Source organism: Monodelphis domestica, chromosome 5, assembly GCF_027887165.1.
Source record: "Monodelphis domestica isolate mMonDom1 chromosome 5, mMonDom1.pri, whole genome shotgun sequence".
NCBI lineage: Eukaryota > Metazoa > Chordata > Mammalia > Didelphimorphia > Didelphidae > Monodelphis > Monodelphis domestica.
In genome coordinates, this window is record NC_077231.1 from 168,940,897 (window position 1) to 168,964,628 (window position 23,732).

General features: G+C 35.2%; 1 protein-coding gene across 2 annotated transcripts in view; it reads left to right on the forward strand.

Annotated features, from left to right (window-relative positions):
• RINT1 (RAD50 interactor 1) overlaps positions 1 to 23,732 on the forward strand; it is a 33,940-nt gene that overhangs the window by 3,435 nt on the left and 6,773 nt on the right. The window contains exons 1-10 of one of the 2 annotated variants that reach the window (XM_001371864.4): positions 889 to 1,010; positions 2,495 to 2,670; positions 4,014 to 4,255; positions 6,765 to 6,938; positions 7,029 to 7,178; positions 11,530 to 11,686; positions 13,390 to 13,500; positions 13,598 to 13,823; positions 15,843 to 15,980; positions 16,676 to 16,875. In XM_001371864.4, coding sequence (XP_001371901.2) covers positions 2,506 to 2,670; positions 4,014 to 4,255; positions 6,765 to 6,938; positions 7,029 to 7,178; positions 11,530 to 11,686; positions 13,390 to 13,500; positions 13,598 to 13,823; positions 15,843 to 15,980; positions 16,676 to 16,875 — 1,563 coding nt within the window. In that variant the 5' untranslated portion in view covers positions 889 to 1,010; positions 2,495 to 2,505. Of the gene's footprint in view, positions 1 to 888; positions 1,011 to 2,494; positions 2,671 to 4,013; positions 4,256 to 6,764; positions 6,939 to 7,028; positions 7,179 to 11,529; positions 11,687 to 13,389; positions 13,501 to 13,597; positions 13,824 to 15,842; positions 15,981 to 16,675; positions 16,876 to 23,732 lie in introns of those variants that run through there. The other variant, XM_007504087.3, reaches the window with a different exon arrangement.

Consider the following 23,732-nt stretch of genomic DNA (forward strand, 5'->3'; position numbering starts at 1 on the left):
TAACAAAAACAAATTATATAAATATGTTGAAAGAAACTAATTTCAAGTGGGTCCTCACTGCCCCAAAGCAACCTATATTTTTCCCTAATTGACTCTTCCTCAGATTTTCAGTAGTGCTTTTTCCAAACCTCTTTTCTCCTCTATTCTACCCTTTTCTGTCTTTTCTGGTGGGTTACCTTTGCAGTCCAATGACCTCTCATTTCTATCTTCTGTTTCTCAGTGCTCTTCCTATTCGACTTCTCTATGTCTTTTGATACTGTTAACCAGCTTGTCTTCCTGCCTTGTCTTTTTGTTTTTGTAATGCTTTCTTGAATTTCCTCTTATCTGTCTGGCCACTCCCTGGTTTCTTACATTAGCTCTTCCATATGTGTATGTGTACATATATATGTACCTATATATGTGTATATACATCTATGTATGCTTATAGATAGATATATAGATGTATATAGCTGTCCCTTGGTATATCACGGTTCCTTTATTGCGGCTTCTCTGTATCACAGGTTTTTAAAAAAAGAAATATAATTCTGTATCACGGAGTTTTTGCTATATTGTGGAATTTTGTGGATGAAAACCACACTGTAACAATGGAAATGCAGTATGCCACTACCACTTGTGCAAGTTTGCCAGCATGAGATTGTACATGCACACTATTGGCTGATGGAATGAGAGGCGACCAACCATAGCTCTGTGTTCTGTATCCTGGACACTGTAGCATTAGTCTGTTCTCCTGCACTGTGCCTATATGTTCAGCATCTCTCCTTGTCCACTTCACATTGATGTCTGATTGCTGCTCTTAATGTTGCTCTGTGGTATTGTGTTTTTGTGAAATTTTTGTAAAAGAATTTATTTCAAGCTCTATGCCACCCAAACGTTCTGCTCCTTCTAAGACTTCTGGCAGTGAACCCAAGCACCAGGGGAAGATGCTTACCATCAAAGAATAATAAAATAAATATAACGCCAGTGGATTTTCACCTATCGTGGGGGTCTCTGGAACGTAACTCCTGTGATAGGTGAGAGATCACTGTACATACATACATACATGCATGTACAGGGCTCTGTCCTGGGCCTTCTGTTTCTTTGTATCCTTTAGGTGATCTACATTAATGACTGCCTATTAGACATTCCTGCTGGATGCCCCTAAAAGGAATCTCAAACTCAATAACATGTCCAAATCAGGACTTATTAACTGACACAAATTCCCCATCTGCCAACCCCTTGGCAAATTTGTGCTTCTTACTTTGATGTTTTGTCAAGGGCACTATCATGCTTCTAGGCACCCCACTTTACAAGTTCAATTGCCAAGTCTTGTTGCTTCTTCCCTCATAACAGTTCTCACATCTGTCCAATTCTTTTCACTCATATGGCTTTCACTATATAGTTGGAGCCCTAATCACGGGCTGCTTGAACTACTACTGCAGTAGTGTCCTAATTGGTTTCCCAGCTTCCACTTTTTCCTCTGCACATATCTTCCACAGAAAAACTTACTAGAATGATATATTCCCTACAGCATGGGTCTGAGCATGCTTTCATGACTTCCCCTATTCAAGGAGCTCTTGTTACTTCTTCATAATTGCATCTAGAATAAGATACAAGCTCCTCCATTTTGCATTTGAAACTCTATAATATGACTCCAGACTCTTTCCTGGTTTGTTTCATAATTCTCCCCTCATGTCACTGTTTTCCAGCCACACTGGCATACTGACAACATCCAATAGATCTTAGTGCTTTTGCATAGGCTGGTGCTGTTGCCCTTAATACTTCTCTTTACCTCCTCCAATTCTTAGTGTCCCTCATTAGAGATGATAGGATCATAAATTTAGATCCTGCAGGAGCCTTAGAGATCAAGTTCAATCTATTTTATTATTATTATTTTTTTAATTTTAAACATTATTTTATTTGGTCATTTCCAAACATTATTCACTGGAAACAAAGATAATTTTCTTTTCCTCCCCCCCCCCCCCCCCACCTTTCCCTCTCCCATAGCAGATCCAAGATTCCACTGGTTATCACATGTGTTTTGACTCTCAATCTATTTTCTGATGAGACAGGTAGAAATTAAATGACTTGCCCAGTGTCAAACAGTTAAGTATCTGAGGCAGAATTTGAATCCTGTTATTTCTGATTCCAAGTCTTGTTCTCTACCACTTAATCACTTAATGTCCTTGTTTCTTTTCAAAGCTCAGTGCTACATACATAGTCTTTTCTGATCTAACTGCTGGTGCTCCCTGCTACAGAAAATTACTTTGTATTTAATTCCTCCATATATTGTATTTACTTACCTTTGTACATGTTGATTTCCCCTTAGTAACCATCAAACTCCTTAAGGGCAAGGCTGGTTTTTCCTTTGTTTCTTCAGAACCTGGTGGGGAATAACAGCTTAATAAATGCTTGTGAATTGATTAAGTGATCACAGTGTGCTCATTAGAATGAATCCTTTAGCATAGAGTTGTTGTCATTAATATTGTAACTTTTTGCTTTATAATTAAAAAAATAGGTGATCTAAGAATGGCAGCTCTTGTCAGAAAAGAACAAACCAACCAAGATATAGATAGCCCTTCCTATGTGTCTGAATTTGTAGAAAAAGAAGTGGGAAATGATCTTAAATCTTTAAAGAAACTTGGAAAACTAATAGAACAGCTGACAGAAAATAAAGCACAATTAGAAGAACAGGTAAGTGTTAAACTATATTTTTGTTGAAGTATATAGAGTTGATGAGTTCTCTGCGGATTTATTTAGTATAAATAACCATAAAGATAGTAAAAACTTTGTGGCATTTTCACTTTGGGATCAGGAGGCTAGGTAATGATTGTGTCATTCTTAAATTTATTCAGGACCCACCTTCTATTTAGTATACTGCAAAATAAAGTACAAAGTTCCTCCTTGATTGACATTCTGTAATTGGAAAAATGATGATAGTAATGGTAATTGGCATTTTATTGAGTTTTTATTATAATGATTTTAAAGTGTTTTTATACTTGATTGTGTTAAACAATGTCCCATTTGCAAAAATTGAGAAATTTTCTTTTATGCCTACCATATTGATTAAACATTGTGTCCATATTCTCTCATCGAACAATGCTTATTCTTTCAAATGTACTGCTGCTTAAAATGTATTTTTACACATGCCACATGCAAAATAGATGCAAGATGATCATTCTTAGTCCCTGTTTCTACAATATGGGAATCTACAGTAAAGCTTTTAAAAAGTTAATTCCTATCCCAATCTGAGTTTTTTATCTGTACAACTTTGGGAAAGCCCCTGGATCTCATTTTCTCATCTGCAACATGATGGAGCTAGACTAAAGTATTGATAAAATTCTTAACCACCTATAAATCCATAATTCTAAAAACCTATTAACTTATGACACCATCTGAAATGAAGGATGAGCTTTATTTATTTATTTGGTTTTATAACAGCTAGTTTGCAGCTAGGGAAGACAAAGCCAATACAGTGCCCTTTCATTTCCCCTTTTGATCTTGTTGAAATAGGGGTTGTTAAGATCTGAAAAATTGCAGTGATGTGCAGCAGTACTTTTTTAATGATTCCCCTCTTTTATTACCTTTTATTTTCACATTTTACATGTAGACAAACTACAGCTCAGAGTAGATGATGTTATTGGTTCTATGCCACATAGAGAATTTAGTTGGATAATTAATTCACAGGGTGCTTTCTAGAACTCCAGATTCCAATTTTTATAATATTTTTAGACAGCCATGTTAAAAGTGTTAAAAGGTTATTTAATGTATCATTTAAATGTCTCAGGTTATTAAAGGTTAAAACATTAGCATGATAAAAGCTTTTAGATGTAACAAAATATAACTAAAAGTTTAAAATTATAATTTTGGTATACATGGTTATTTTTTATGTTTAGATAAGTATCATGTTATGATAATATGGAATTAATTTTCTGCATGTAATGGATTTAACATATTTTCAATGGAAAAAAGTAAGATTGCAGATATTTTGGCATTAATGTCCCTTTTTGTACATTTTTTGGGGGGGATATGATCAGGTACTTACAATTTCATCAGAAGTTCCTAAAAGAATTCAAAATGCCTTAAAAAATGCTGAAGATTCCAAGAAATTTCTGAGTCAGCTTCTAGAAAAAGAAACTCTTCTTTATAGTTCAATCAACAACCATCTGTTAACAGCACAGCCATGGATGGATGACCTTGGAGTATCAATTAGTCAAATAGAAGAGATTGAACGGCATCTAGCTTATCTAAAATGGATTTCACAAATAGAGGAGCTAAGGTAAAAGGTCCTTCGTTCGTTATATTTAGTTATCATTTCCCTGGAAGCTTTTGTCTTTAACAGGGCACTGGCAACATTAAGCAATCATGTTAATTAGAGATAATAATTGCAATACTCTTAGTTGTTATAAAATTAATGGTAATTTTTTCATACATTGTGAATGAATGTAAACTTTTTTAGAGAGCTTTGTTTCCATTTGAAAGAAAATCAGATTTAAATACTTACATATTATCTAGTATAGATAACTTTTTTTAATTAACAAGCACTAAGAACCTACTACTGAATGTGCTGAGTGCTGATGATGCAAAAGTAGTTATTTTTATAAAAAAATGAAGAGAGATGATCAGAGAGCATTAAGAAAAAGCTGAGGGATTTGGTAATTATAAAATCTGTGGTAACGTTGGAAAGGACAGTTTTGGTTGAGCAAGACAGGAGTCAGACTGCAAAAAGTTTAGACTGTACAGTAACATGACTATACATTTGCTTTAGAAAAATCATTTCTATACAGGGAAATGGAAACAATTAGTATAGACAGATTTTTCAAGGAGCAGGATTTATTATTTTTTTTTTATCAAACAGTGCTCAGTAATTAATTAAAATCTTTCTTTTCTTTTATTGATGTTTTATTTTTACATTACAAACATTTCCATTTTGTCCCATTTGTGAAAGCTTTCTTATAGCAAAGTAAAATTGTGAAGCAAAATTAACAACACACTAACTTTCTTTGAAAGTATATGCACCATTCTACATTTGTAGCCCCCACCAATATTTTTTAAAATGTTCTTTTTAATGAACAGAAATCTGTTTTGTTTCCCTCCTACCCATACCTTATGGAAGAAAAAAGGAGAAAATGAAAAACAAATTCCTTGTAACAAAGATGCATTATAAAGTAGAACACATTCTCTTATTGACTGCATACAAAAATATCTTTGTCTCAGTCTGTCACCTCACTATCAGAAAGTGGTTTATATGTTTCATCATTGGTTCTCTAGAGTCTCAGATGGTCATTGTTCTTATAGCTTTCAAAGCTGTTTGTCTGTCCAGAGTTGTTATTTAATAAATTATTCTCCCAGTTCTGTCGATGTCATTGTTCATTAGTTTATAAAAGTCTTCAAAATACTGTTATAAAATTGATATAATTGTATAAGTTATTTTTATTTTATTCTAGGACAGTTCATATAAGTTATAAACATTTGTTCATGTTTTCCCATTTCTTTGATGGCTTTTGGGTACAGGCCTAGCAGTGATATGACTATCAGAGAGCATTTACTTTTTAGTAACTTTTTGTATATAACACCTGTGATTCCTAAAGGTTGAGATTTTATAGGAAGAAATGACTTCTAAGTATTCCATTCTTTTTAAGTAAATTAGAATGCATTTATTTTAACTCTTTGAAAATTAGAATTCAATAAAGGATGATACTGAATTTGAGATTATGCTTTTGTCTCTCTTAGGTCCTCTTTTCCCCCCTTTTTTCATTATTTTGCCTACATAAGAATTTTAATATTGTTTTTTCTAGTTCTATAAAATAATCCTTTGGTAATTTACTATGGCAGTGAATAAATAAATTGCTTTAGGTAGTATTGTTATTTTTATTCTACTGACTGGTTTTACCCATGAGAAAATGGATGTTTTGGCACTTAGGGGACTAAGCTGAGGTTACCTGGAAACCTCATTTAAAAGGAATACCACATCAATAACAACCTAACTATGTGAACTATTAGAATAGATGAGATGAGAGGAGCTCAGTAACTGAGCCGTTATTCTAGAATCATGCTATATGATTATAGACTTAGAGTTCAAAAGAACTTTAAAGGGAATGTGGTAGGACTTCTCCATTTTACAGATGAGGAAATGGAGTCCCAGAGAGATTGTGACTTTCCTATGATCACAGAAGTAGCAAATAACAAAACCAGGACTCAAACATCAGGCTTCTTGACTCCAAATCCTTGGCTTCCACTGTAGTGCTAGGTGACATACTACATACATGTCTGCCAGACAGAATTGGCAGTAGGTTACCTCTGCGATTAGATTGAAGGATTGCTTTGTACTGCAACCCTGCTTGAAATTCTGCATTGCTTTGAATAATAACATTCAAGGCCTCTGCTAAAATGTAAGGAAGCATAAAACAGTAAGAAATTAACACACTAAAACTGGAATTAGTCAGATTAATTGGCTAGTTACCTAATAGGATGGGACTCAGGTTAGGTCAGATTTAACAGTGGAGGAGAGGTGTAATGATATTAGGCAATAGAAAAGGAGAGCTAGAACTTAAGGTTCAGATAAAGAAGACCCTGCACTGGTGGAAGGATAGGAAAAAGGCATTGGGCAGTACATGGGTTTTAAATAACAATTAATAGAGTACAAATGAGAAGAGGGAAATGTTGTTATTTTGTTTGTTTGATCTAGGTCTATATTTAATTTTTCCTAAAAGTTGATGGGAGAAGCAGTTTTCCTGATTTTTAAAAAATTGAACTATGTGCAAATTGACCTTAATTTTGCTTTACAGTGATAATATTCAACAATATCTGATGACCAATAATGTACCAGAGGCAGCTACTACTTTAGTATCCATGGCACAACTGGATATTAAGCTTCAAGAATCATCATGTTCTCATCTCCTTAGTTTTGTTAGGTCCACTGTTAAATTCTGGCATAAAATCCTCAAAGACAAGCTAACATGGTAGGTATCATGGCCATGTTGAATTTCATGGAGGATTTATGTAGGTTTTTCTTTTAGCTAAAATGTATTAGTATTAATTTTCTGTTTCAGTGACTTTGAAGAGATATTAACACAACTTCATTGGCCATTCATTGGGCCCCCTCAGCCTCAGAATGTTGGCTTGAGTAAGATCGCTGGTACCCCAGAGGTATATGGTAACTTGGAGACACTATTCTGTCAACTTCTGAAACTTCAAACCTCGTATCCTTTTGGAACTAACATTTTTTATGCAGTCAGTGTGTGATTAAAGAGCAAAATGTTTTCAAAGTGCAGTGTATGTATTGGGGGGTGGGGGGGAGAAGGAAGAAAGGGAAAGGGAGAGGGGAGAGGCTTAGGAATTATTTATCATCATTGGTTTTGGACCTGATCTTCATATGCCCTTGGAAAAAAATGTAATGCCCTCTTTTTAAACATATAGTTTGAGTAAGAATTTTACAATGTTTTCTTGACCCAAAAGACTTAACCATAATTTTCATTCTGCTTTTAGGTTCCTTTAGATAAATATAGAAATCAGTCAGTAAATATTTTCCATTCCTGCTCTGTTACATGCATTTTGCTAAGCACTTTGAGATTCAGAAGTAAAAGAGAAATAGTCCCTGCTTTCAAGCAGGTGCCATTCTATTTAGTGAGATACATCCATGTGTGGAGACAAAATACTTGTGGCCAATGGGAAATATTTCTTGAAGAGTTATAGCTCTGTATGCTCTGGGATCTGATCTGACGGAGTCTGATCCTTCCATTCATACCATTCCAAGAGGGATTCAGGATTTTCATTTTACATTTCTTTTTCCTTATACTTTCTGATTCAATTATGTCCCACATCAGAGTAGAATTCAATATCTTAAAGGGGGGGAAATACAACAAGATGTTTTTTTCTTGAAAAACATTTTGTGAATTTTTTCCCCTCTATTACCTCATTACTGTCTACTTTCTTGTTTATTTTGTTATCTTTATTTAGTTAGTTATCTTTAAAGAAAAAATTAACAAATTGGCTCTCTTGGGCCAATTTTGAATACCTATCTACTATAAACCCACTAGAATGCAAAATGAGAATACATAGTGAGAATAGTAAATGTTCCTTATCCATAAGACCTTGTATATAGGCAGGAAAATAGTTTGGTTTTTTAATTGAAAATTTTTATTTATTAATTTAGAATATTTTTCCATGGTTACATGATTCATGCTCTTTCCCTATCCTGCTCCCCCTAAACCCCACCCCCATAGTCAATGAGCAATTCCACGGGGTTTTACATATGTCATTGATCAAAACCATGTTGTTGATGTTTGCACTAGGGTGATCTCTTAGAGTCTACATCCCCAATCACATCCCCATCGACCCATGTGATTAAGCAGTTGTTTCTTTTCTGTGTTTCCACTTCCACAGTTATTTCTCTGGATATGAATAGTATTCCTTCTCATGAGTCCTTCAGAATTGTCCTGGATCATTGCATTGCTGCTAGTAGAAAACTACATTACATTCGATTATGCCACAGGGTATCTGTCTCTGTACAGTGTTCTCCTGGTTCTGCTCTTCTCACTCTGCATCAGTTCCTGGAGGTTGTTCCAGTTCCCATGGAATTCCTCCAGTTCATTATTCCTTTGAGCACAGTAGTATCCATCACCAACAGATACCCCAATTTGTTTGGCTATTCCCCAACCGAATGGCATCCCCTCCTTTTCCAATTTTTTGCCACCACAAAGAGTGCGGCTATAAATATTTTTGTACAAGTCTTTAGGAAAATAGGTTTTGAATTATTGGAGCATAATGGAAATAGCATTAGGCTTAGAGTCAGAAGAAGGTTCAGATCTGACTTATGACAGTTGCTAGCACTACAAGCAGAGGAGTTAGCCAGTTAACATTTATTAAGCACCCACCCATGTACCAGGCACTGGGCTAAGCATTGGGGATTCAAAGAAAAGTAAATAACAGTGAGTCCCTGCTCTTGAGGAGCTCACAATCTAATATGAGACAATATGCAAATAAGCATGTACAAATAAGTTATATGCAGGATAAATTATAGGTAAATCAATAGTGTGATAACACTAGAATTAATAGTAATCAGAGAGACAACTAGGTAGCTCCGTGGATTGAAATCCAGGCCTAGAGTTGACATGCCCTGCGTTCAAATGTGGCCTCAGAAGCTTTCTAAAGTGTGTGACCCTGGATGAGTCCCTTAACCCCAGTTGTCTAGCCCTTACTGCTCTAATGCCTTGAAGCTTATATTTAGTGTTGATCCTAAGACAAAAGGTACAGGTTTAAAACAAAATAAAACAAGGTAATCAGAAAGGATTTCCATTGAAGGTGGGATTTTAGCAAGGTCTTGGAGGAAGCCAGAAGGTAAAGATGAGGAGAGAGACTATTCTATACATGGGGGATAGCAAGTGGAAATTTCTAGAGTTTGGAGATGATATGTCTCTTGAGAAAAGGCAAGGAAGCTAGTGTCACTGTATTATAGTGTTTGTGGGAACAAGTAAGGTATAAGAAAGCTAGAAAGGTAGGAGGGCGCTAGGTTATTGAGGGCTTTGAACTTCAAAGAGAGGGTTTTAAATTTATTCTGGAGGTGATAGGAACCACTGGGGTTTATCAAGTAGTAGGGAGTGATATGGTCAGAACTGCTCTTTAGCCAGATCACTTTGACTTTGACCCTACTTTGAGTGGAGGGTAGATTGTAGTGGGGAGAGATTTGTGGCTAGCAGAACAACAAACAGGTTATTGCATTAGCCAGTCATGAGGTGATAAAGTCCTATAGCCAGATGGTGGTAGTGTCAGAGGATAGCAGGGAATATATTTTAGAGATGTTAAAAGGTGAAATTGATAGACTTTAGCAACCAAATTGAATATGAATTGGATAATGAGTAAAGATGAAGAGTCAAGGTAAAACCCAAGTTTTGAGCCAGGGGTGTCCTCAATAATAATAGGGAAATTGGAAAAGGAGGATTTGGAGAAAAGGTAGGGAATAAATTCGGTTGTAAACATATTGAGTTCAAGATATCCACATAGCATCCAATTTGAGATGTCTGATTTGGCATTTGGAGATACAGGAATGGTGGTCAGCAAAGACATTATGTCTGAATAAGCCAGTTTGAAAATCATCAGCATAGAGAGTAGTTGAACCCATGGAAGTTGTTGACATCACTAGGGAGAAGAGAGCCCAGGATAGATTCAGCTAGCCATGGCTAGCAGGTATGATCTGGATGAAGATATAGCCAAGAAACTAAAGAGGAATGGTCATATGATAGAAGAAGCACTAGGAAAGAGTAGTATCTCAAAACCCTAGAAAGAAGTGTTAAGAGGATGACCAATAAATAGTGTTAGAGGCTACAGAGAAGTCAAGAAAAACAAGACCTGGGAAGTGGCCATTAGATTTAGTAAACAGTCTTGGATTACAGATGAGATTATTAGCTAGACTGTAGAGAGCTAAGAAGACAGTAGGAAGAAAGGAAACAGAGGCCCCTGATGTAGAACATATTTAACTTCAAGCCTCAATTTCCTCACCTGTAAAATGAGAATAATAATGTTTATAGTACTTATCCCATAAGGTAGTATTTGTTAGGAAAAGCACCATAAGGGTTGAGCCATATCATCTTAATTTTCATAATCATCTTCATCACTTATCATTGTTATTGATGATGATTTGTGTGATCTGTGAATGAATGAATTTAAAAAGCATTTATTAAGCTTTGTATAAAGCACTAGGGGTACAAATAGAAAAGTAAGGCAGTGCCTACTCTCAAGGATTTCATATCCTAATAGTGGAGACATAAGCAAGTAGAAAGATTCCATGGTCTTTAGGTTGCAGAAGGAAAGTAACTATTAATGTCTCTTCTTTTATGTCATTTCCTAAAAAAAAATAGCATTAGTTTCTTTTTTGCATTTGTTTTTTAAATACATTTTTATTGATATCTTTTTTATACCTCCAATATTTCCCTCTCCCAGAGAATGCCAAATAAAAATATTTTTAAACAAAAAAAAAGGAAGAAGAATCTAATCGATGTCAAAATCTGAAGATATGTTTGCAGTGTACTATGCCCATGGCTTCCTGCCTCTACAAGGAGATGAGATATAATGTCTTCTCATATTTCTTATTTGGAATTAGACTTATTCTTTGTAATCCTTCATAAATAATTTCTTATTTGTTTCCATTTATATGATAGTAGTCATTGTATACATTGTTTTTTTGGCTCTTCATTTTACATCATTTCATGTTGGTCTTTTCCTCCTCTATATTCATCATGTTTGTCCTTTCTTAAAACAGTAATATTCCATTACATTCAAGGACCTCAATTTGTTTAACCTTTCTCTAATCAATGAATATCTGTTTTGTTTCTATTTCTTTTCTATCACATAAAGTACTACTATAAATATTTTGTTGTAAATGAGGACATTCTTCTGATCAGTGGCTTTCTTGAGTCATATAAGCCTAGTAGTGCAGTCTCTGAGTAAAAATGACAAAAATGTACATGTTACATTCTAATGCAGGACGTTTTTCATAAACTTGTGATTTGTAAATGTATGATTTGGGGGACTTTTATCTTGACTTGACTATATCAGAGATGAATTACTGACTGAGCCAAAACAACTTCCAGAAAAATATTCTCTTCCGGCTTCACCCATGGTCATCCTTCCCATTCAGATTATGTTGACTCCCCTCCAAAAGAGATTCAGGTATCACTTCAGTGGGAATCGACAAACTAATGTTATAAGCAAGGTATGTGTGGAATTGTCATCTTTTATGAGATTTTTGTTTGTATCAAATATTACTTGTATGTGTTTTTAGCTGTTTTAAATGAAAATATCACTCTATTCAGGAACCTTTGGAGTTAACAGGCTTTATGTTGTTCTCTAGAAATCCAAATTCCTTTAGTTTGACTAGAAATTTATTTTAGAAAAATGCATTTATTGGAGTTGTGATATGCATAGGTTGGGCCATTCATATTAAATCATAATACATTAGTATGATGTAACATGTTTGCATATACTTGGGTCCTGGCACTGCAGCAAGTTCCTTCTTGGTGCTTTTACTTTACTTTTAGCTTTCTGCTACTTAATCACCTTTCTTGAAACAAGAATATGAGAATGTGTTGTTTATTCCATTTTTTATAATTGGATTCACATACATTTGAATGTTTGAATTCTTCTCCTAAGTTTAGGGAAGAAAGGGAGAAAGCTAAAAGATACAGAGATTTTGTATAGAGGGTGAGTGTGAAAAAGGTTGGGCTGTACAAGGAGAGGGTAGAAGAATGGAAGATGGGGAAGGGCTTTGGGGAAAAGATAAAGTCAACTGGGTAACTTTCTATTTGTTGCCCTGTGGGTAACTTTTTGTTCAGGAATGCTCTCTATTCACACTCTGCCCATGATGAGGCCTTCTTCAACCTGAACAAACAGGAAACAATCTTGCATACACTTGTTTTCACAATATAATAATGATATTATAAAATGCCACACTGTTCAAGGCATTATATGTCCAGTAGTTAAAATGTTAGTTTCCGAATTTCTATAATTTAAAAACAAATAAGGATATAATAATGTATGGGAGATATGCAGATTTTTTAAAAGGATTTTTTTCTGTTTTTATTGAAATTTCTTTTTTTGGAAGAAAAAGAAGTAGAACGAGGCAGCACAGAATGAAGAAGTGAAGTCAATGAAGTTGAAGTTGTGTAGGGACTTAAAGGACTTTGGGACTTCTGTCAAGCTTTTTTATCAAGCTCAGCCTTTCTAAAACCAGTGTTTACCCATCAGTTTGCCCCTACACAATTTACCCCTCAACCAGAAATACTGACATGAATAATTCTCAATGACATATATTCTAGGTCTGTAGAGAAATTCAGGCGATAGAGACCATCAAAACTCAAAATGGTTCTTTTATTTGTTATAAAAATGTCATTGTAAATGGAGGATGCATCTCTAAGCTGGAGAAGGTTCTGTTGGGCAATTTAATTAATTGCCTTTGATTTTAAGCATTTAACTCCATTATTAAAGAAATGAAGACTTAACACAGAATAGCTTATATTTTCTCCTTAAGCAATTTTGAAAAATTATTTAGATTTCTCCTTTAAAAAGAAAAATCACATAAAAATCATATTATTTTTTAGATTTTAGTGCCCATTCCAAATTTTCCTAGTTTACAAACTAATTGTCTTAGTAATTTTCTTTTGTACTCTGAATATTTTTTTAAATATGTTGCTAATTTTTAGTACCATTTTTAGACTATAGGCATTGGAATTAGTTTAAACTATATTTAAACACTTTGAAGCTAAATAAATATAAATATAGGTCAGAAATACTACTCTCAAATTTTTAATTTACCTCAATGAGGTAAATTATGATACTGTATTATACAATTAGAGAAATTTATCATAGTGGTGATTTAAATCTATGATATTGTTACAATTTCTTTACCTCTTTTTTCAGCCTGAATGGTACCTGACTCAGGTACTTATGTGGATTGGAAACCATGCTAAATTTCTGGATGAGAAAATTCAACCAATATTAGATAAAGTAGGCTCTACTGTAAATGCAAGGGTAAGAAAACCATTATTACAGTTTCTACTTTAAAGCTATATATGTCTTTTACAGTACTAGTTTGTTATTTACATAAATATGTGTCTGTTTCTTCTAGATAGAATTTTCTCGTGCCCTTATGATGCTGGTTCTTGAGAAATTAGCTGCTGATATTCCTTGTCTTTTGTATGATGACAATCTCTTCTGTCACTTGGTGGATGAAGTACTTCTGTTTGAGAGGGAGCTACAAAGTGTTCATGGATATCCCAGCACCTTTCCTAGTTGTATGCATATTCTCTCAGAGGAGACCTGTTTTCAAAGATGGTTAACCATGGAAAGAAAATGTAAGAAGCTTTGTTATTATTAGGCTTCTTAAGTTGGGGATGGGGCAGGTTGGGAGGAAAGAAGCATGATGTATACATGTGAGGTTTGTTATTTTTGTGCTTTTCCCCTGACCTGGAGAGATGAGAAATGGGGAGACTATTAGGAGACTATTCTAATAGTACAAATACGAGATGATGGTAACTTCATGTTCCTTAACATATGAAGGCAAGATGTAGGAAAGATGCCAGTAAAGCAAAATTGACAGAATTTAACAATGATTTGGAGATGGAGAGAAGAGGGACAAGAAAAACTTTAAGATGACTGAGGTTACAAACTTAGGTGAGGGAGAAAATGGTGGTATTCTTAACAGAAATAGGGATGTTTGGAAGAGGGGTAGGATTAGATGAAATCCAGTAAGATGGAGTTCTCCATGCTAGTGGGCTATTTTTCATTTACTCCTTACCATGAGAGCCAAGTGGAAAAAACAAACATAAAAGCTTAAGTACAAAAGGAGAAAGATGGGGCAGAAATCTGAAAAAGGTGATTGTGTTGACCCAGAAACTACAGAAACAGAAATAGGAAATGCCATGTCCTGGGGCACGCCTGGCTGAAGTCTTTGGAGAGGTTGTCAGGATAGGAACCTCTCTTACCTGATTCAGAAGAACTTTTATCTTTACCATCCGATAAAGGACTCTTATCTTTAGAATCTTTCTTGATCAAGGATATTCCATCCCTTAATGTAAGACCTACATGACAGAAATAATTATTTTCAGTCTGGGACTTACCAGTTGAATCGCTTCTTTTCCTTTTCCTCCTGTGGAATCTTACTACTTCTGAACCATTACATTATGTATGTATATTTTAACTGGGGAGCAGACAAATATCTTCATCTGTTAAATGCAAACTTGGATTGGATTAAATCAGGGATTCTTAACCTGGTCTCCATGAAATGTTTACAAAATATTTTGATAATTATTAGTTTTCTTTTGTAAGCCTGTTTTTGCATTTAAAATCATCATTTTAAAGACAGGGTTCATAAACTTTGCCATTCTGCCAAAAAGGGTTTATGATACAGAAAATATTAAGAATACTTCAAATATATTCTAACTCTTAAAATCTTATGATTCTGAAAATGGCGTAAAGAAAAGTCACCCTAAGCCAGCATTGGCAAAGTATTCCCATGGGCACTAAGGGAGCTACTCTATTTCCCCTCTTCCTGGCAGCTCAGGACATATTTTGCATACTCTGCCCCTCTGTCCATGCACCCAAAGCGAGCACTTCCTCCATTCTCCAGGGTAATGGGGCGGGAATTCATAGGCAGCTTGAAGTTGCAGTTTGGGCACACAAACTTGAAAACCTTTGCCAATGCTGCCCTATATGGTAGATAAAGACTTGGTATCAGGAAGACCTGAATTCAAATTTTGCCTCAGACATTTAATTAGCTACATAACCCTGGGGAAGTCACTTAAACTCAGCCTGCCCCAGCTGCTTCACCTATAAAATAAGAGAAGTGGGTTTCATGGTCTTTAATGTCTTTTCTAACTTTAAATCTGTATGTCTATGATTCTTTTTAATCTATAGTGTTTGCAATATTAGAAGAATCTTTAATAATAGCATTCAAGTCACCTTAATATAATTATTTTAGAATAAATGTAATTATTTTATTAGGAAGGAGAGTATTTTAATGTTAAAATAAGGAGGTCTGATGTAGATAATTGTGGGTGTTCAGTTTCAATTTTTTTCTCATTTTTTTAAAAAATCATGATCTTATTACGATAGCATGTGTATAGCCTATTGCTTACTGTCTAAGGGAGAAAGAGAAGAGAGGGAAGGAAAGTAAGGAAAGAATTCAGAACTCAAATGTGATAAAATGAATGTTAAAAATTGTTTCTGCATGTAATTGGGAAAAAATATAAAATATTGCTGGGAAAAAACAAACAAACAAAAGTTTTTTTTTTCTAAATCATTATCCTTCCTAAGAAAATGAATTAGTAGCTGAGTAATATAAACATTTAAAGTGACATCACTATGCATTTCAGTTGCTCTTCAGAAGATGGACTCAATGCTTTCATCAGAAGCTGCTTGGATCTCACAGTATAAGGATATCACTGATGTTGATGAAATGAAAGTTCCAGATTGTGCAGAGACTTTTATGACCCTCTTGCTTGTTATAACAGGTAATTCTGTTTTGAGATTTGATTACCTCAAATGTGTATTTGCAAGTAATTGGAAAATTTGATTTAAATTAAAATAAAGACCAGACAGTATGGAATACAGAACCATCAGATTCAGAATTTGGATGTTGGTAGATTGTGGCCCAGTTTTTTATCTCTGATAATTTTTAATAATTCAGAGGAAACCTTGGGAATTTATATATATATATATTTGTGGAGAATACTGCCATACTGCTTCTGATAAAAGCAAATGTGGAGAAATTTTATAAAATGCAGTGTGAAGGTGTCTTCAGTAAATAGCTGGTAATTGGTCAATTAGTATACTGTTGACAAGTTATCAAAATAGAGAAAGAGGTGATTCTTTTTGAATTGGGATAATAATGAGAAATGTTCTTCATATTATTTGTGGAGGATATATGTTTGTCAGTGGGAGACACCACAGTTTTTGTCCATCTCTTCTCCAGTTGCTTTCTTGGTTCCTCTAACACCATACCAGTTGTCCCAGTACCGCCCGTCATTCTTAAGTTTCCATACTTGTCTCTTGGTAGTAATGGTTCACAAAAGCGGGTGTATTCTAGCCAATTTAACAGTTTTCCGGGGTTTTTAGAAAACATATGACATGAAGACGACACTAAAAAAACTAGATTGGGGACATAAATTAAATCAAAGCTCTGATGTCTTTTTGACTTTCTGTGCAGACAGGTATAAGAATCTTCCTACAGCTTCTAGAAAGCTTCAATTCCTGGAGTTACAGAAAGATTTAGTTGATGATTTCAGGATACGATTAACTCAGGTTATGAAAGAAGAGACCAGAGCTTCCCTTGCCTTTCGATACTGTGCAATTCTTAATGCAGTCAACTATATCGCAACAGTACTAGCTGACTGGGCTGACAATGTTGTAAGTGGATGTTTTATTCTATTAAATAATTTAGTTATTTTAAGTAAATATTCTAAACTATTTCATTCTTTCAAAAGATTAACTATATCATGAGGGAGACTAACATAATAATTTTGAGACTATATGACTAAGGTATAGAATTTTCTCAGCAGAAAACCTGAGATGTGGTAAGTAATCTCAGGATTTTATTAAGTGAATCTTTGGAAAACAAGAGAACCAAGTGTTCCACTAGTGCTGTTTATAAATTATAATTATATATATATATATATATATAAATTATAAATTGCAAATATTTCCTCTAGGAAGAGGTTCCCCTCCCCCACCCACCTCCACTTTAGTCTTAAAGGAATATATATGGGAATTTGGTTACCTTAACTTAAAAAAATTTTTTTAAGATTAAAAAATAGCCTTAAAATCAACAAGTCACTGCTTAGATTCTTTGGCTATAACTTGGTAGATGTTTTGAACACATTAATACCAGCCATTTTGACAGCAATTTGTTTAATTGATATTTTTATCTTAAAGTCTCACTTAAAGAAAAATATCATATTATTGTGGTTTAAAAGTAACTTTTAAAAGTTATTCAAGAATGGCAAGGGCAAATTATTTGTGATCTTTTTCAATTTATGAATTAATAAGTTAAGCATATTCAGTTATCTTGTATTGTTATATCACACTTCATATTTCAGTTAATAACCTATCCTTTCCATTAAAATTTTTTTCTGATAGACATTAATAGTCAACAAAGAGAATATGGAATGAAATTCCAAATGAAAGCATAAAATTAAGATACATTATATTTTTATTTGCTGTGTCCTCTTCCAATTTCTTTTCCATCTGTGTACTTAGTTTTGTGGCCATTGTTAGGGGTATGCCCGTGTACATGTATATTATGTAAATAATCTGTAGACTAAGTACTAAAAGTACCCTTTAAAAATTCAGCAACTTTTTCTGCTTTATTCATAGTCTTGCATGACTTTGTATAAATATTTCTATATTTATAATCTTTATATGTCATTTTTTATGATGCAGGAATATGTTGTTGTATTGATATACCATAGTTTATTCAATCTTTGTCTGAGAGTCATTGAAATATTGGTTGTTTCCAGTTTTTAATTGCTAATAAAATGGCTAAAATATTAACTGGTCAGGTATAAAACAGCTCTTGGAGTCATGAAGATCTGTGATCAAATTCAGTTACTTAACCTTTCTGACCCCAGGAAGCTTTTCTAGAAGTGCAGTAGTCTTTTCTTTTCTTTAAACCTTTACCTTCCATCTTGGAGTCAATAACACCATTTGTTGGTTCCAAGGTAGAAGAATGGTAATAACTGTGTACTGGTGAGGGTTGGTGACTTGCCCAGGGACACACAACTGAGAAGTATCTGAGTCCAGATTTGAACCCAAGACTTCCTATCTCTAAATCTGAATATCAATCCACTGAGCCACCTAGCTGCCCCTAGACCAAGACTATTCATTTATAGAACATTTGGTCTACACTGGTGGAGGGAGTTTCCACACTGGTAGTTCCCTATACTGATGACATCAAAGATGCAAAACAACAAGTTGTAATAGGGGAATAGAGAGTGTGATCGATTTTTTGTCTCATATCATATATTACCAGATGATGCCACAAAAGGCATACATCAGTTATATTCCCACAAACAATATATTCAAGTGCTTCTTTATCAGAAAACTTGTAGATTGTTTTAAAAATTGCATTTCATTGAGTATTCAATAATTTGAAGAAATTTTCAACTGATTATTAACATTTTGTTTCCTCCTTCAAAAACAGCCTACCCTTTGATCATTTTTTCTTTTGGAGAAATCTATTTTCCAGATAGGTTCAGAACAGGAAGAGACCTAAATGATTATCTAGTCTAACCTACACTTGATGAGGAATCCTCTCTACAGTATATATGTTTGACAAGTGACTTTCACTTAACAACTTCATTCCAAGACTGGTCATTTCTTCCTTGTAACTCAATTTTGAGGAAAGTGCTTGGGCCAGTCATTTTCACTCTTCTCCAGGTGCTAGTCCTAATTCTCTGAACCTTCTCTACTTTGACCTCTACAAGAGATTAATGCTATAGAAAACCTGGAAAAGCAGATGCAGTGAATGGAAGCTTGAAGATCTGTCCATCAAGGAAAATTCCAGAGAAGAATGTGACCTAGAGAAGGCAGTTGAACAAGGAGACACAAACTGCTTCTTACTGACTTTTTCCTGGGACTTTGGGAGAAAGAGCTCAAGAAGATTTTCTCTGCCTTGCTGGTTATAGATTTCTCTCTAATAGATTTGGGGCTTGGCTCTGAAGACCTTTGAAAGCTGTTAACAATATCCCTCTTAAAGGGGGCGGAGTCAAGATGGCAGCTTAGAAGCAGCAAAAGTTCAGACCTCTGAAAACCCTTCCTTACGGATCACAAACTGAATGCTCCTAGGGGACTTAAAATCAAAACTAACAACAAGACAAAGCCAAGGAACCCTCCTGCAGGACTCAATTCAAAAGGTATGCTGCCCAAAAGCCAGAATCCGAGAACACTCGGATTTAAGGGGTTTAAGGGGACCAGAAGGAAGGTCCCAGGACCCCTCCCCCCCACCTAGAGCACTAAGCCTCCAGCGGCAGTGGGAACCTCTGCATGGACAAAGGCGCTGGTCTGGAGGGTATACCTTGCGGGCAGGGCTGTGCCAGGCTCAGAGTGTCACAAAGGCATCAGGGAAGGAGCTAGAGAGGGAGTGCAGAGCTGGCAGCCTGGTCAGAGTGGCAGAGACCCTCCATATTGCTCCAGCCCTCCCAGAGGTTTTGGCCTCAGAGCACATCCAGCCCAACGCAGCTGAACTTAATCCCATCAAAAGTCTCCAGAGCTCAGGGAAGCCCAAGCTCCAACACCCCTCCCCCACAGACTGCTGGATTTTATTCCAATCAAAAGCCTCCAGAGGACAGGGAAGCCCAAACTCCAACACTCCTCCCCCACAGACTGCACTAAGAGATCTTCTGTCAAAGCTCCAAGAGGGGAGACTGACAGAAAACCCCAAAACCAAAAAAATGAGAGGAGCAAGAGCACAGACAAATACAGGGAGCAAAGAAGGGGTAAATATGAGCAAACTAAATTAGAGATCCTAAAAATCAAAGGAGAAGTTAATGAAATTGAAGGTCAAAGAACTATTGATTTAATAAATAAGACTAGAAGGTGGTACTTTGAAAAAACAAATAAAATAGACAAAGTACTGGTCAGTCTAATTAAAAAAAGGAAAGAAGAAAACCAAACTGATAGTATCCAAGATGAAAAGGGAGACCTCACCTCAAATGAAGAGTAAATTAAGGCAATCATTAAAAACTATTATGCCCATATGGCAACAAATATGGCAATCTAGGTGATATAGATGAATACTTACAAAAATATAAATTGCCTAGACAAACAGAGGAAGAAATAGATTACCTAAACAACCCCATATCAGAAAAAGAAATTGAACAGGCCATCAAAGAACTCCCTAAGAGAAAATCCCCAGGTCCAGATGGATTCACAAATGAATTCTATCAAACATTCAAAGAACAACTAATCCCAATATTATACAAACTATTTGACAGAATAAGCAAAGAAGGAGTTCCACCAAATTCATTTTACGACACAAATATGGTACTGATCCCAAAGCCAGGCAGGTCAAAAACAGAGAATGAAAACTATAGACCAATCTCCTTAATGAATATAGATGCAAAAATCTTAAATAGGATACTAGCAAAAAGACTCCAGCAAGTCATCACAAGGGTTATTCACTAAGACCAGGTAGGATTCATACCAGGAATGCAAGGATGGTTCAAAATTAGGAAAACTATCCACATAATTGACCATATTAACAAGCAAATGGAAAAAAAAAATCAAAGGATTATCTCAATAGATGCAGAAAAAGCCTTTGATAAAATACAACATCCATTCCTATTGAAAACAGTGGAAAGTATAGGAATAGAAGGGCCTATCCTAAAAATAATAAAGGGTATATTTCTAAAACCAGCATCATCTGCAATGGGGATAAACTAGAAGCCTTCCCAATAAGATCAGGAGTGAAACAAGGATGCCCATTATCATCTCTATTATTTAACATTGTACTAGAAACTCTAGTAGTAGCAATTAGAGAAGAAAAAGAAATTGAAGGTATTAAAATTGGCACTGAGGAGACCAAGCTATCTCTCTTTGCAGATGATATGATGGTCTACTTAAATAATCCTAGAGAATCAACCAAAAAAACTAGTCAAAATACTCAACAACTTTAGCAAAGTTGCAGGATACAAAATAAACCTGCATAAGTCATTAGCATTTCTATATATCTCCAACCCATTTCAGCAGCAAGAATTAGAAAGAGAAATTCCATTTAAAATCACCCTAGACAATATAAAATACTTAGGAATCTTATCTGCCAAGATAAACACAGGAACTATATGAACACAACTACAAAACACTCTCCACACAATTAAAACAAACTAGATCTAAACAATTGGAAAAATATTGCTCATGGGTGGGATGAGCTAACATAATAAAAATGATGATCCTACCCAAACTTATTTATTTATTTAGTGCCATACCCATTGAACTACCAAAAAACTTTTTTTACTGAATTAGAAAAAAACATAACAAAGTTCATTTGGAAGAACAAAAGATCAAGGATATCCAGGGAAATCATGAAAAAAAATTTAAGGAAGGAAGACTTGCAGTCCCAGATCTCAAACTATACTATAAAGCACTGGTCATCAAAACAATTTGGTACTGGCTAAGAGATAGAAAGGAGGATCAGTGGAATAGACTTGGGATAAATGACCTCAGCAAGACAGTCTATAAGAAGCCTAAAGATCCCAGTTTGGGGGACCAAAACCCACTATTTGATAAAAACTGCTGGGAAAATTGGAAGACAGTCTGGGACAGATTAGGTTTGGATCAACATCTCACACGCTACACCAAGATAAACTCAGAATAGATGAATGTCCTGAATATAAAGAAGGAAACTATAAGCAAATTAGGCAAACACAGAATAGTATACTCGTCGGATTTATGGGAAAGGAAAGACTTTAAAACCAAGCAAGAGATAGGAAAAAAAATCACAAAATGTAAAATCAGTAATTTTGATTACATCAAATTAAAAAGTTTTTTTACAAACAAAACAAATGCATCCAAAATTAGAAGGGAAGCAACAAATTGGGAAACAATCTTCATTACAAAAACCTCTGACAAAGGTCTAATCACTCAAATTTATAAAGAGATAAACCAATTGTACAAAAAATCAAGCCATTCTCCAATTGATAAGTGGCCAAGGGACATGAATAGGTAATTTTCAGTTAAGGAAATCAAAAGTATTAAAAAGCACATGAAAAAGTGTTCTAAATCTCATAATCAGAGAAATGCAAATCAAAACAACTCTGAGGTATCACCTCACATCTAGCAGATTGGTTGACATGACAGCAAAGGAAAGTAATGAATGCTGGAGGGGATGTGGCAAAGTGGGGACATTAATTCATTGCTGGTGGAGTTGTGAATTGATCCATCCATTCTGGAGGGCAATTTGGAAACTATGCCCAAGGGTAGGTAAAAGACTATCTGCCCTTTGATCCAGCCATAGCACTGCTGGGTTTGTACCCCAAAGAGATAATGAGGAAAAAGACTTGTAAAAGAACATTCATAGCTGCGCTCTTTGTGGTGGCAAAAAATTGGAAAATGAGGGGATGCCCTTCAATTGGGGAATGGCTGAACAAATTGTGGTTTATGATGGTGATGGAATACTATTGTGCTCAAAGGAATAATAAAGTGGAGGAATTCCATGGGGACTGGAACAACCTCCAGGAATTGATGTAGATTGAGAGGAGCAGAACCGGGAAAACATTATACACGGAGACTGATACACTGTAGTTCAGTCGAATGTAATGGACTTCTCCATTAGTGGCAATGCAGTGACCCTGAACAACTTGGAGGAATCTATGAGAAAAACCACTATCCATATTCGGAGGAAACATTGTGAGAGTAAAAACACCGAAGGAAAACAACTACTTGAATACATTGGTCGAAGGGATATGATTGGGGATGTAGACTAAATGAACATCCTAGTGCAAACATCAACAACATGGAAATAGATTCTGATCAAAGACACAAGTAATACCCAATGAAATTGCACCTTGGCTGGGTGGGTGGAGGGGAGGGAGGGAAATAATGTGATTATTTTAACCAAAGAATAATGTTATAAATTGACTAAAACTAATTCAAATGGGGGCAGGGAGGAACCAATATCCCTTTTTAAAGACTATACAACTTTACTTATTCACCTTGAGATTTATAATACATATGGGAAATCCTAAACTCCCTCTCTCCTATTCAAACTCCCTTTACTTCTCCTTCCTTAAATCCCTGTTTCTGGTATTTTAGAGAGTGAGTTATCTGTTAAAATTTCAGTCAACTTACCCATTCTGAATCCCAGCTTGAGTTCAACTGAAAAAGACAGCAGAAGTTGGTGGGGGGGAGGAGGGAAAGAGTTCTGTTTTCCCATTACCTTATTTCTCTGTGTGTTTGCCCAGCACCTCCAATTACCATAAAAACCCCAGTAAAGAAACCACCTAATATACCTCTTATAGGTCCCTTCTTACTCCTGCTTTTCATCTCCCTTTTATGAATTGCCTTCTCATTAGAATGTAAGCTTCTGGGGAACAGGAACTATCTTTCTCCTGTATTCTCAGCATAGCACCTGTCACATGGTGCCATGATAAATGTCATAAAACATAGTATTATTCACAAATGCTTGTTAACTTGACTCATTGTACATTCTAGTTTTAGATAGTTTTAAGTCAATAGGAAGTTTTTCCTTATCTCTTAAAATACCATGTAAC